At 46.7% G+C, this 12,284-nt stretch overlaps 2 protein-coding genes across 2 annotated transcripts; one reads left to right on the top strand and one right to left on the bottom strand.

Annotated features, from left to right (window-relative positions):
• Nucleotides 1-510: 510 nt before the first annotated feature.
• Nucleotides 511-1,923, top strand: LTR84_010580 (uncharacterized protein; the record flags this gene model as incomplete). Its single annotated transcript, XM_064854116.1, has 1 exon — nucleotides 511-1,923. One exon carries the CDS (start codon nucleotides 511-513, stop codon nucleotides 1,921-1,923), a length of 1,413 nt encoding a protein of 470 aa, XP_064700342.1.
• Nucleotides 1,924-4,851: 2,928 nt separating this feature from the next.
• Nucleotides 4,852-7,734, bottom strand: LTR84_010579 (uncharacterized protein; the record flags this gene model as incomplete). Its single annotated transcript, XM_064854115.1, has 1 exon — nucleotides 4,852-7,734. The coding sequence occupies one exon, from the start codon at nucleotides 7,732-7,734 to the stop codon at nucleotides 4,852-4,854; it is 2,883 nt and encodes a 960-aa protein (XP_064700341.1).
• Between the last annotated feature and the right edge of the window lie 4,550 nt (nucleotides 7,735-12,284).

Below are 12,284 nucleotides of genomic sequence, written 5' to 3'. Positions count from 1 at the left end.
GTACAGCGCTAGAAAACCATCTCAATACCCTGAAACGAGCAACGAAAGCTCATGCACCCAGTCAGGTCCGAGACCAGCATGACCGCAACCAGATGACAGTAGCTGTGGATGAGAACTACCCTAGACGAATAAGGTGCATGGAAGAACAGGGTTCACGACTGGGTGGTGGCCATGCTCACAGTCGGCAAAACCAAGTTCCATTGAAAGGGTAAATGTGGATGAAAGTCGACCCCTTGGCATTGCATCTCTATGGGTACGTAAGGCGGCAGTGACATTCTGGGCGTCACGACCACCCTGGAGTTGAAGGAGGAGAATTTCAGCACAGATACAGACATATAAACAGCCCTCCTCATCCTTCATCTCTATCTCTATCCCTTCCCATACCTCATCCTCAAGATTTTATCTCGGTTCTAGTACTGCCGTCCTGGCGTGACCGTGACCCCTGAACACCAGGTCCATACACTTTGAATACTGACAAGTTGCTTGGAGCACGTCGTCAGACATACTACCATGGCCGAAGAATTCTCCTCTGTGGTCAATGAGACCCAATGCAAGCTAGACATGCTATTCCGTACGATGATGGAAAGATTGGAAAATGCAAGCGAGCACGCCGACGAGCTGGAACGACAACGAGGCGAACTCCTGCTATGGCAGTCACATGCTCAGGATCGGGATGCCAATCTAAAACACACCATCAGCGAACAAGGAGAACGAGCTAGGGAATTGGAACAATTGGTGGCCTATGAGCAAGTCCGTGCCAAAGAGGGCAAGGACGATCACATGCGGAAATCCCTCAAGGCTCGCCAAAAGGTCAAGCAACTTGAGGCCAAGATCGAGAGGATGAAACAGGTTGTTGCTTCAACAATTCATGAAGAACAGGGCAAGGCTCAGCTTTTGAGAGAGCAGAATGACACGATATCCAAGAACCAGGTCGAAATTAACGAACTTAGGGCGAATTTCCAGGCAGTAGAGAAGGAACTTTCGCAGAGAAGCCTACAAGTCGAGGAGTTGAAGCAGGAATTAGAGCACATCAGGGAAAGATACCAAGATGCCGACATGTTGTCGCGACAGAGATTTGAAGAGCTGCAGGACCAGTCCAAGGCAGAAATACACTCGTTCCATTATGAAGCAGGCGAAGAAAAGCGCAAAAGACGGGCTGTGGAACAACAACTTGAGAGATTGAAAAGACGAGCCGAGTCGAAAACTGCCAAACACCAGAGGGAAATCAAGTTGCTCAAACTCGAAATTTGTGAGTCACAGGACACCACGGCTGAAATGAGACAAGAGCTACACCAGAAACAATCCGAGATTAAAGTTCAGTCCGCAGCTTTGACCGAAAAGAACGACAAAATCTCAAAACTCTTGCAATGGATATTGAAGTTAAAAGACGAAAACGAGAGTGCGCAGCAAGAGATGAGCGCTCGCCTGGTTGCCGCTGAGGGCGACACAGCCACCTTCAGAGATCAGCTTAAGATGGCTGCCCGCGAGCTTCAGGATATGCGCCAAGAATTGGTCACCGTCAAGATGGCAGTTGCCAGTCTATCGAACAGGGGAGGCGCTCTGGAAGTGATTCGGTTGATTGGCAACCACCTCAGCCAATTTGCACAAAGGTCAGTACGGTCCTGTAATCCGAACCACAGCCAGTACCGCCACGTCACCAACTGCGGTACCTTGTTGTGCTCAGAGTGTCTCCAGCAAGCTCTCGCTGATGGGTACGCAGACACGGCGCTGACCCTCGGTTCGAAGGATGTCTTTGAGGTCAACTGTCCATGGTGTCGGTCAGAATTTTGGACCTGGGAGACTCTGGCCATCCCTTATTCAATGTCTTGGGTGACGGAGCTGAGGGCTCTCATTGCTGCGATAGATCGATTCGAGCCAACTCTCATCGCGGCGGAGAATTGTGTCGGGGCGAAGGAACACTGATCTGCCCGGATCTACCCAAATTTGTCAAAGGTCGAAAATTTGAGACGACACTTGGCGCTAATATATGCCCAGTAGGCCATGAAGAACGCATGTATGTTAATTGAGACGAATGGCAGAAAAAACTGAACACAGTTGTGGTGTGGTCTCGTGATGAAAGGGTGGCCATGGCACTATCACTCCGATGCAGACAAGAAGCGATTGAGTAAATGAAGCAGTAGTTATTTTTTGAATCCAGTTTATATCTTAACTCTTGCCTCAAGATACCGAACTCGAGTACTTAGAATGACATTTCCCTGATTTCGTCTCCTTTCCTCCTAACATCGCTCTCCTCGAAGCCGACGCGCTAGTTGGATGTCCTTACTTTGTATAGTGACCCTTTTGGCATGTATCGCACATAGATTTGTATCTTCAAAAAGAGATACAAGATACGCTTCAACAGACTCTTGCAAGGCACCGATGGCAGAAGACTGAAATCGTACGTCGTGCATATAGTCTTGCGCGATTTCTCTCACAAGCCGCTGGAAGGGGAGTTTCCGGATCAGTAAATCGGCGGATTTCTTGATATGCATCAGCCAAATTGCGCAAATATGAAGTACCTTCAACGGACTTGATAACGTCGTATCTCGCGAAGGGCAACTGTGCCAGGCCTGTATCGCCGAGCCCTTTTGACTGTGCGTCTGTCAGTACGCCATAAGGTGGGGTTCGTCATGGAAAACTTACCACCGCCCGTCGTCAACACAGACTTTCGAGCCGTAAGCAGTGGTCTGCCCGCTGCTTTCGATTTGAGGTCTTTTCGAGGTTGTTTTCCGCCAGTCCAGGGACGATGACGTCGATGACGAGCCTGGAATGGTGAACATAATACACCACAGTGATGGGTCTATACTCACAGTCTGCTTTGTGCGAGCCATTCGGTGCTTCAGTTTCGAGCAACGGGATCTCTTGAAGAGGAAGCAAGAGAACTAAACGGCCTACGACGGTTATGACGGGTTTTATACTTCCATGGTCCTCAAGCGTGGTGTATAAGTTCTGCAAACCGTCAGCACAGGCTAGCGGGCTACGATCCCTGAAGAGCAGCATCTGGGAATTGGTCCACACACAGGGTAAATCGCACGCACCAGCCACTGTCGATTTTCTATTCATCGAGTTTGTCACAGCTTAAAGCGGCGAAGATGCGACACGACTTTACACCGTCCAGGGTGGATTGTGGTTGTCACATTCTCTGGAATACATGTTTCTAATTTGCTTACAGGTCAGAGATTTGGGGCCCTGTCCAGGTAAAAGCGATTCGAACTCGAAGTCTTTGTGATTTCACATTGTTATTAGCTAATTTGATCTGTATAATCAATCTTTGAACATATCTCACCATGATCCTCTACTGAATCGAATATTTGTGCTCTGTCAAACTTCCTTCTCCATACTTCATTCATATTTAACAAGAAACGATCCACCAAGCACTTGTTGGTTAACAACCAACAGGTCTCACATCGTTTCTGCCATAGTTAGACAAGGCTAACCTTGCGAGAGAGCTCTGATCTGATGCAACGACTGAGAGCAGTCCAATAGCACAAATGCCTCGCCTAGAGCTCCCAGGGCGATTCGGACAGTAGGAACTTGTGGAATACCACGTCCTGCTCTGACCCACACTTGGACCCCAGTAGCGACAGTCCGGAGTCGTTGCTGGAATGCACGCTGTTGCCTAGAGAATGCATTGCGTCGTGGGTAGCACGTATCGATCCAATTACACCGTCCCTGGCATTTCAGGTTACGTGGCTTCGAGAATCTCAATGATCAAGATGGCAAGAGGCTCTTGAGCCTGGTCCAAAATCCAGGTAGTGCTCTGAAACTCAGTTTACTCTTGAAAAAGTGGGTCGGAAGAGTGGTGTCAATGCTTAGAAGGCACAAAGCTCGACGACGGTGAAATGGTTCGCCCTCTCTGGATGCAGACTAGACTCTTATTCTTGGAGGATGGTGGTTACTGGACCATCCTCCATTGTGCGATAGCAATAGGTTCTGACTATGCCTATGCATCCGACATTCCAAGTACTAACAAAGATGAAGGGCCCAAGCCAACTTTGTAAGGTAGAAGAAGAAAAAGAGTAGAGTTGGAGGGGATTGGTGTATCAGGGGAGTGGGAAACATGGCACATGGAGAAGGAAAGTGCACATCTGTCAAGAGCAAAGTGGTCCCGTACATGAGCGAGCAACCAGATAATGGAATTCATTGACGCTGGTTTCTACTTTCTCCCTACTTTCAACTCGTTCAAAGGTTTCGGTATGGTAAGCTTTCCTCCTTTTTAGTCTACCATTTCCATCGAAATCACCTTCATTGATAAAAGGCGATTAGGAAGCAATATCAACTACATATCTCGACAGTGAAAAGGCCGAGAGTATCACCAACCATGACGATTCTTTTACGATATTCGATTTGGCACTTTCCGGTGTTCAGGTTCTTGTCGCAGGAATCATCCTGTCCTTGTGTATTAAACTGGTATGTCCCTCCATGAAATACTATTTCTCACAGACGCTGAGCAGAAGACGTAGGCCATTGCCTTATGTCTCGTGATATTCACGCAAGAACTTCGTAGCAGGATTGCCGTGAGGAGGAGAAGCAAGTGATCAGTCCGAGACTTACGACTCGCCACCCAAATCAAGCGATGCCGTGGCTGCAAAGCACATGGCGGAAACATGGAGTCAGCTATGAACTACCCTACAATGCATGACCCGCCAGAGGTCGAAACGCGCGCCGAAATTCTCCAGCATTCTTCGGAAACTTAGACTCAAAACTTTTGGTAGCCTGATATAAGAGCAGCAGCAACCAGGGTAAGGTACGAACTTGGGATGATAAACACAGATTCATACTGTGGAGTCAATGCATATAGTGCAGCCCAGTAACCCGTAAGCTTGATCTAGTTGTATCTAGGATCAAAAGTCATACATTAGAACATCTCGGCGCACCAAGAGCCCGACCAAAAAAATCTAGACGGCCACCCCTGCACTCGATATAGCCTTGAATGAAATCCATAAGAATATGAGATGACTCAGCTGGATCTTCTTTCAGACCTCCAAGAGCTTTCCATTCTAGAAAGATGATATTCCAGCATGTTGGGGGAAGGAAAAGCTGCTCGTTGTGTTCCAGACGACGCAGCCAAGGGTTGATCCCAGCCAGCACCATCTCCACTGAAGGCCAGTGTACAAGGACCACATGAGTAGCCATCATGTGATCTTCACCGCCAGCCGACATCATTTGTTGGCCGATAAGGTGGTCCAGAACGATATGTTTGTTGTAGGTGAGCGGCAAAGGACACTTCACGCATAACCCTAACAATTCCTGGCCAGATTCCGACCATATTCCACTCAACGACTCATCAAGAAGGATTGGTGTTGCAATATTTCTGAGAGACAATCGGAAGCCCACATGGATGGAAGACTCCTGTTCTGGACTGGCCATCGCCCTCGCGTCCAATGACGCATCGTGAGCGGCGAGAGCAGGAGGAGGATTGCATATTGCCCCAACATTAGTATCTAGTATCTGGCTCGTGGTCTGTTGAACGGTCATTGGGGTTGTCTCGCGCTCGTGTCGTGCCTTTTCACTCTTTGATGTCGATAAAATTCTTATCTTCTTGCAAGATGCAGCCAAATTGGGGAAGTGCTCCGCTGATCCAGGCCGCTTTGTCATTTGACCTCGACGCCCAGTTACCGAAAGAGATACTTCATCCGGATTCTCGTCCTCATTGGTCTCATTTTCATCATCGCCACCTCTTCCTGTTCCAGAGTCTATGATTGGGGTTGAAGTTGAACGTACAGACTCTACGCCTTGGAACGATGAGGATGCATAAGATGTCTGTCGTTGTCCACCAACGTCCTCTTCCGCCAGCCAAGCCATACTTTCTTGAGCTAATCGCTGATACTCGATAAAATCGAGCGAGTCTTCGAATGTCCGATCCCGATGAATCTTGACGATTCGAGGGAAGCGTAATGTCAAGAACCGTTGATTCGCCGGACGATCAAATCCAGCCCCTACGACTTCGACGACCGCTGGTTCTATGAACAGCTCAGTTGGTCGACTGGGGGCCATGGATCCAATTTCAACCTCCATCTGGCTGATGTATTCCGCGAAAGGAACTTGGTGGGATGCACCGTAGCAATTCAGGTGCCGAACATCTGCCATCGACAGGCAAGGTCGTGTAACACTGGCTACCATCTGAAAGACGGGTTTAGCCTCTAAACGCAACACTGCCTCCTTGTTGCTCAAGCAGGCCAAGTAGAATGTTGTCCACCGGATACCTTTTTCGCTCTGCGCCCATATTTCTTTGGTGTCGTAACGGCCGCCCACGACTACCAAATCGGCTGAGTCGCCTAAACCCGGAATGTAATCTTTCTTCAGCTTGATTAGCTGCACATCCCCGTGAATTGAGAGGTATGGAGCTTCGCAATCTTTAACTACCAAGCCTTCCCAGCCCCGAGCTATGGCCGACGTCATTTCTTCCCCGAGACGAGTGGCTCCGTCGACGAGTCTCAGATCTATTTTCACTCTGTGACCGATGTCAGCTCGACCGGGGATCCGATAGACCGTGGCCCAAAGCCTGCGACGTCGGACATTGTGCGGCTCATGAACACACATATTGTCGTCGAGAATAAGAAGGTCGTAAAACATGATCATCAGATGTTCATCCTCGCAAGGAGGCGAATCCCGACTACATCCCAGTTGGCGCCCTTCCCGGGAGACATAGCGACGGATCTTGTAGAACGGCATAATACGACGCGTGCGGTCGTTCCAGATCAATAATTTTCCACTGAGGACGCATTGTCGCCTAAATTTGCAGCCTGTAGTACCAATGGCTAAACACTGCCGAATTGTGTCATGGAGCCCCTCTCGATCCATGGTCGAATCCCGTCCACTCTTGGAGAATATGGTAATACGAGAGGCGCCGTTGGCCATCGACACATGGATCTGACAGTATTCACCGTCATACTTTCGCTCAACACTGATCTCTTTGTTTCCGGCTAGTCGACGGCAGTGTTTGAGGCTGCGAGCTTTTTGAAAAGGTTGCAGAGCAATCATCGTGCCTGCCCGAGGCTGCATCTGAAGTAATACCTCCTCTCTGAGCTGTTTTGCCACGTCTGGAGTGGGGCAGAGCGGCATCCGCCGGATGATATCGCAGTCGAGGAGCTCGAGCGCATCGATAAGGTTGGTGCGGGTTCTGAAGAGGTCAGGCATTAAGAAATGAAACTGCTGGAGAATCACCACGGGTGGCATCTCCGCTGGCTGCAAATCTTTCAATATCAGACGGATGAGCCATTTCGCTTCCATGCTGTGTAGTCGTCTGAAGATGCTCATAAGCTCATCAATCGGATCTTGGGGGACCTCTCCCATCATTGCTCGATGCTTAGGAGAAGAGAACGGGCATGTGGCTGCCAGTCGGTCCAACGTCTGGTCCACATCCATGACAGATAACGAGTGGGTATGTTCGTGGACATCGTCGGTCGCTGCAAGGACTCGTTCAACCGCAGAAGCAAAGTCCATCCGCTGATTCTCTTGGAGGCGTCGTAGTTCAGAGATGCGTGTATGACCTAAACCGGCGGCCTTCACGACGATGCCTTCCAGCTTTACTTCACGAAGGCCATAGACTCGATCGGGCCTCTTCTCGGGAAAAAAGCATGACAACAGAGCCAGAGCACCCAATCCTTGTCGCACAATGGTCGGATTGTGCTGCTGAAACCATGACTGAATGACTCGGTCACGGTCGTCTGGCTTCTGTGAGGGCGACAGCCGCTCAAACAAATCACAAATACGTCGAAAATTTAGAGCCATAGTCCTGGTTGAGGAGGCATTAGTAGAGTGCGGGAAGCTAGAGGCAGATTTGGAATATCTTCCTTGTTTATGGTCAAATCTCGATAAGTACGTATCACGGCTGGGTGAATGTGGTTTTTCTCTATTTCCAAGGCGCTTCATATTGCATGCCAGGGATGCCTCTCAGGTAGACAGAGAAACATCCACCGCAGCACACCATGGTGTGTGTGGAGCAAATTCAACCACATAGCGACTATCAGTCGCTGTATACCTGACTCCTCGTCGCACACCATAAACAAGGGCTGGTAACGACCATGACCCAATAAGAGCCGCGACTGACGCTGTGTGATGGTTGCCTCCACAACCTTGTTCAATAAACCCAACAGAAATGCGGCGAGTAGTAGGACCCGTGGACAGCAGCACACCTAGACGGTGGAACGATAGTGACGGATCCTAGATGTTCTACTGTCATAGGTGTGCCTCCTTCTTGTGCCTCCGGGTAGCCTAGGTGGTCCTCTTGCAAATAAACATGAACCCGTTGGTTAAGGTGAAGAAGGTGTTTGAATTTGCCTTGTCTCAGTTGCGCACCCCGTGTGGGACGCTAGCAGGTGGAAGAAAAGCGGACTAGAGTAAAAGGCTTACGCCCTCGAGGTTTCGTATGTAGCAACTGCGGTTTGCTAATAAGCTAGAACCTGCTCTTGATCAATCCGATGCGTCGGCCACCCTTTACATTCTCACTTTTGCTCTCTTCCAGGATCACCTCCATATAGTAAAATCAGAGCAGATCATTATTGTTGCAAAACTCCTTAGTAGTCTTCATAGCATAGCGTAGATCTCTAGTCTAGACAACCACATGGTATTAGACCTCAGCTCACAGGCGGCGTGAAAACCATCCTCTCCCACCACCGCCGCCCTCATCAAGCATTTCTCTGAAGGTGGTGGATGACAATAAAGAGAATGAGTAGGACCATGTATATTTTCGACCTCAATATCCAGGTGTTGACGGCGTCCCTCGTGAACATGAGATAGATGAGGATTCCACAAAGGAAGATTGCAAAGTTCAAGATTAAATTTCTGAGAAGTCGATGGCCGGATGAGACAGAGTTACCAAAAAATCCCATCTTAGGTATGATTTGAGCCCAGAAGTGATAAACTCCCAGGGGTTAGGAGAGAAGTATGAATTAAGATGAGAGTCAGAGGGGGGATGACTACCTTCGAATGATGGCAGGGTTGTGGAAGACAAGCTCCTTTCTCGCTCATCTTGTTCCTAGCAATGAAATATCTGGTAAATAACAGGCGGGCTGAGTCCAATCCAGACAGAAGTGGATGGAGGAGCATTAACGACAAGGGCCGCATGAGCTTTGCAGCCCACCATTCCTGCCAATTGCTCCTAGTGGATGTTAAGGATCGTCATACACTCTCTTTTCCACCAAGAGACAGCTCTTACCATGCAAAGGCAATCAAAGAGGGATCGCGAAGTGAGCCACCGGTTACAACGGGTGCGGGTCCAAATATCCTTGCTGCTCTATCGCAAGACGCTATAGGCCATGCATGGTGACCAGATGAGAGACAAGAGGAGACACCAAGAGCCACGCGTGACCTGCGAATGGAGGGTTCTCGCGTGAAAAGGGTTCATGCAAGACAAAAGATAACCATCCCGCCACCACAAAGGAGGGTTCCCGGAGCATTTCCGTAAGCCCACCACGGCTTTACCGACTTGGCAATAGGTCCTGTTGTCCAGGTTGAATGCATATCACACTACGTGATATAGTTTTCACTCCGATCATAAGGGCTGTGTTACCAAATTCCACTGCGCGGATGTGGTGGGCATTGGGGAGAACGACCTGGAGAAGGCCAAAGTTGATCCACCAACCTTCGTCCACCAGCACCCCTTGAGTGCCTCTCAACAGGGATGGACGTGAAGCAAAAATATTCCTCTGAGGGTCGAATTGTCCAGCTGAACAAGCCTGTCATGTGCAGCACACTGCCCTTTGTCCAGGATACGGCGAGGGCGACAGCATCATGTCCGGCACGGATTAAGGATCCACAGGCCGGCGTATGTTCCGATGGGACATTACTCATTTCTATCCTTCTCACGAGAGTGGTTTATCTGAGTTTAGAAGTAAAAAAGGAAAGGAGATGTAATTGATTGGCACAGGACATCAATTTCACCGCACAATATGAGTTCCTCCCATGAGGCACACGAACGGGAACAGCCTTTCATCGTTCTTTGACCAATTACCAAATTAGAATAGCTTAGCCAGTTTTTCCCACCATGCCTGGTGTTGGCCCACAAAGCGACCTGACAATGGCATAGGACACGCTCTCCGGTTCGAGAAATTTAGTGGCGACAATACCGATTTCTCCTGCCAAAGCTTCAAGTATCAAGTGTTCCAAACAACCTCTTCCTAATCGCCGAGCCGAGATGTAGAACCAAAAGAATCGCTTCGCAGTCGGTATAGATCCAGCAGCAACTCTACCAAGCCTCCAACACGAGGTGTCGTGAAAGGCCGAGCGGCGACATGTGTCTTGCTTTCGCAACTCTCATTGCAGGAAAAGTTCTTACGCATAAGGCGTCCGAACAGCGAATTTTCCAGGAGCACGGCTCCAGTTCGACTTCCAATAGAAGTAGACATAGGTCAAAGAGCATACTCATTCGAGTAACAGCCATATCCTTTGTGTCCTTGATATCCGCCTTGGCCACCAAATGATCTTGAGCAAGCCAGCCTCTGTGGCCGTTCGGCCGGTCTGGCTGGACAACGATGCGAGCTCAAGTGCCATTGCGGAGGGGAAGCTCTGGTTCCATCAAGGTGGGTATGAGGAATGAGAGTATTTCATGGTCAACCGGTCTTCCCAGCCGGTGAACAATTATGATGCAGGCGGTAGGTGATGGGAAAATCCACACCAATTACACATGCCAATGACTGCCTTGCGTTGGGCGACGCGGCTTGGCAAGACCGAGGTGAGCCAGGGTGCGCTGGTGGGTGAGTCATGGGCGCACCAGTGAGCCAGAGGGTGAGCCAGGGGGTGTGAAACGGTGTGACAGGGTGCGCAGAAGGTGAGTTAGAGCGGCGAGCTCACCCGCTAGTTCGGGAAAGGAAATCGGACTTCCAAGAATCTGGCACGTAGTATAGAAGTTAAAATAATAGGCGAGAGTATTAATAGACTTATTAGAGCTTAAAGTAGCGAAAATATATCTATCTTCCTTATTAGTAATAATAAAAGAACGGCCTATTTTACCTATAGTATATATCTTACTAATACTAGAAGATTTATAAATAATAACTATTCTAGCGAGGCTACTATAAGCGAGTTTAATACTATTAGATTATTCTTTATTTAAATTTTTATAAACTATATTAGGCTTAGTATCTTTAGATATATTAATATAAATATTAAACTTCTATACTATAGCGATATTATTTTCTACTAAGAGACTCTTAAGGGGATATACTTAAGAATAAGTGTTGTTTAGATATTCGACTAAGTCGAATATACTAGTAACGCGATACTTATATTAAGTTTCGTTAATAAGTATATTAATCTTTACTTAAGTAGTATTGCGCTTCTTTAGCTCTTAAAGGTTCGTTACTAGAGTATTCTAATCTATAATCGCGATACTATTAATTTAACTCTAGATAAGAAATATCTTTTCTTTCTTATTCTAGTGCTTAGGTATTACTAGAAAAATTAAGTAGTCGAGTAAGTCTAGAAGGGGTTTTAAGATAATAGCGATATAGGCTATCTCGACTCCTTCTTCGTTTATAGTCTCTTATTTCTCGAAGCTAGATAAGATTTTATTAATCTTTAGCTTATTACTAGATTATATTCTAAAGAACTTATTTATAGATATATATAGGAGACCTAAGTAAATACGAGAGTCGCCGCTAATTATATTATAAAAGAAGATATAATAAGTTTTGTTTTACTATATCTAAACGACGTTCTTAGTTATATTATACTTATCTAGAGGTACGAAGTAGTTAATAATAATAAACTTATTAAAGTTAAAGAAGAAATAGTATTCGCGATACTTCTTAATAGCTAAACGCATCTCCTCTAAAACGAACTCTAACTTCTAAATTAAGAATCTTATAAATTTTTCTAGAATATACTATAATATAGGGGGCTTTAATTTATCTTATAGAAGATAGTTGTAGAGAGTATTAAAGTTTTATAAGGTAAAATTCGTTTCGTAGATATATATATTAATAACTTTAGAGTATCGTAGATAATCTACTAGAGTCTTAACGTATAGATTAAGATCTAGAATAAGAATATTCTTCGAGTAAAGTGTCTAAAGGATATACTTAACCTTAATATTAAAGTAGTAATTTTTAGGATACTTATTATAATATATAGTGTATAGAACTCTTAAAATTATTACCTTTTTAATAGTTTTAGCTAAGAAGCGAAGAGTAGCCTTAAACGCGAAGACTTCTTAATAAGCGGTACTCTTATTTCTTATAAAAACTTTAAGTGAGATAATATAATAATTATAGTCGAAATAAGCTTAAGTGAAATTATCTTAAAAGAGAGGTATTCCTTTAGAGTCTTAAAGTATAATCTTA

Source organism: Exophiala bonariae (assembly GCF_035927105.1).
Source record: "Exophiala bonariae strain CCFEE 5792 chromosome Unknown scaffold_45, whole genome shotgun sequence".
Lineage (NCBI taxonomy): Eukaryota > Fungi > Ascomycota > Eurotiomycetes > Chaetothyriales > Herpotrichiellaceae > Exophiala > Exophiala bonariae.
Note: the sequence above shows the minus strand (reverse complement) of the source record. Positions and strands in the feature narration are given on the sequence as shown.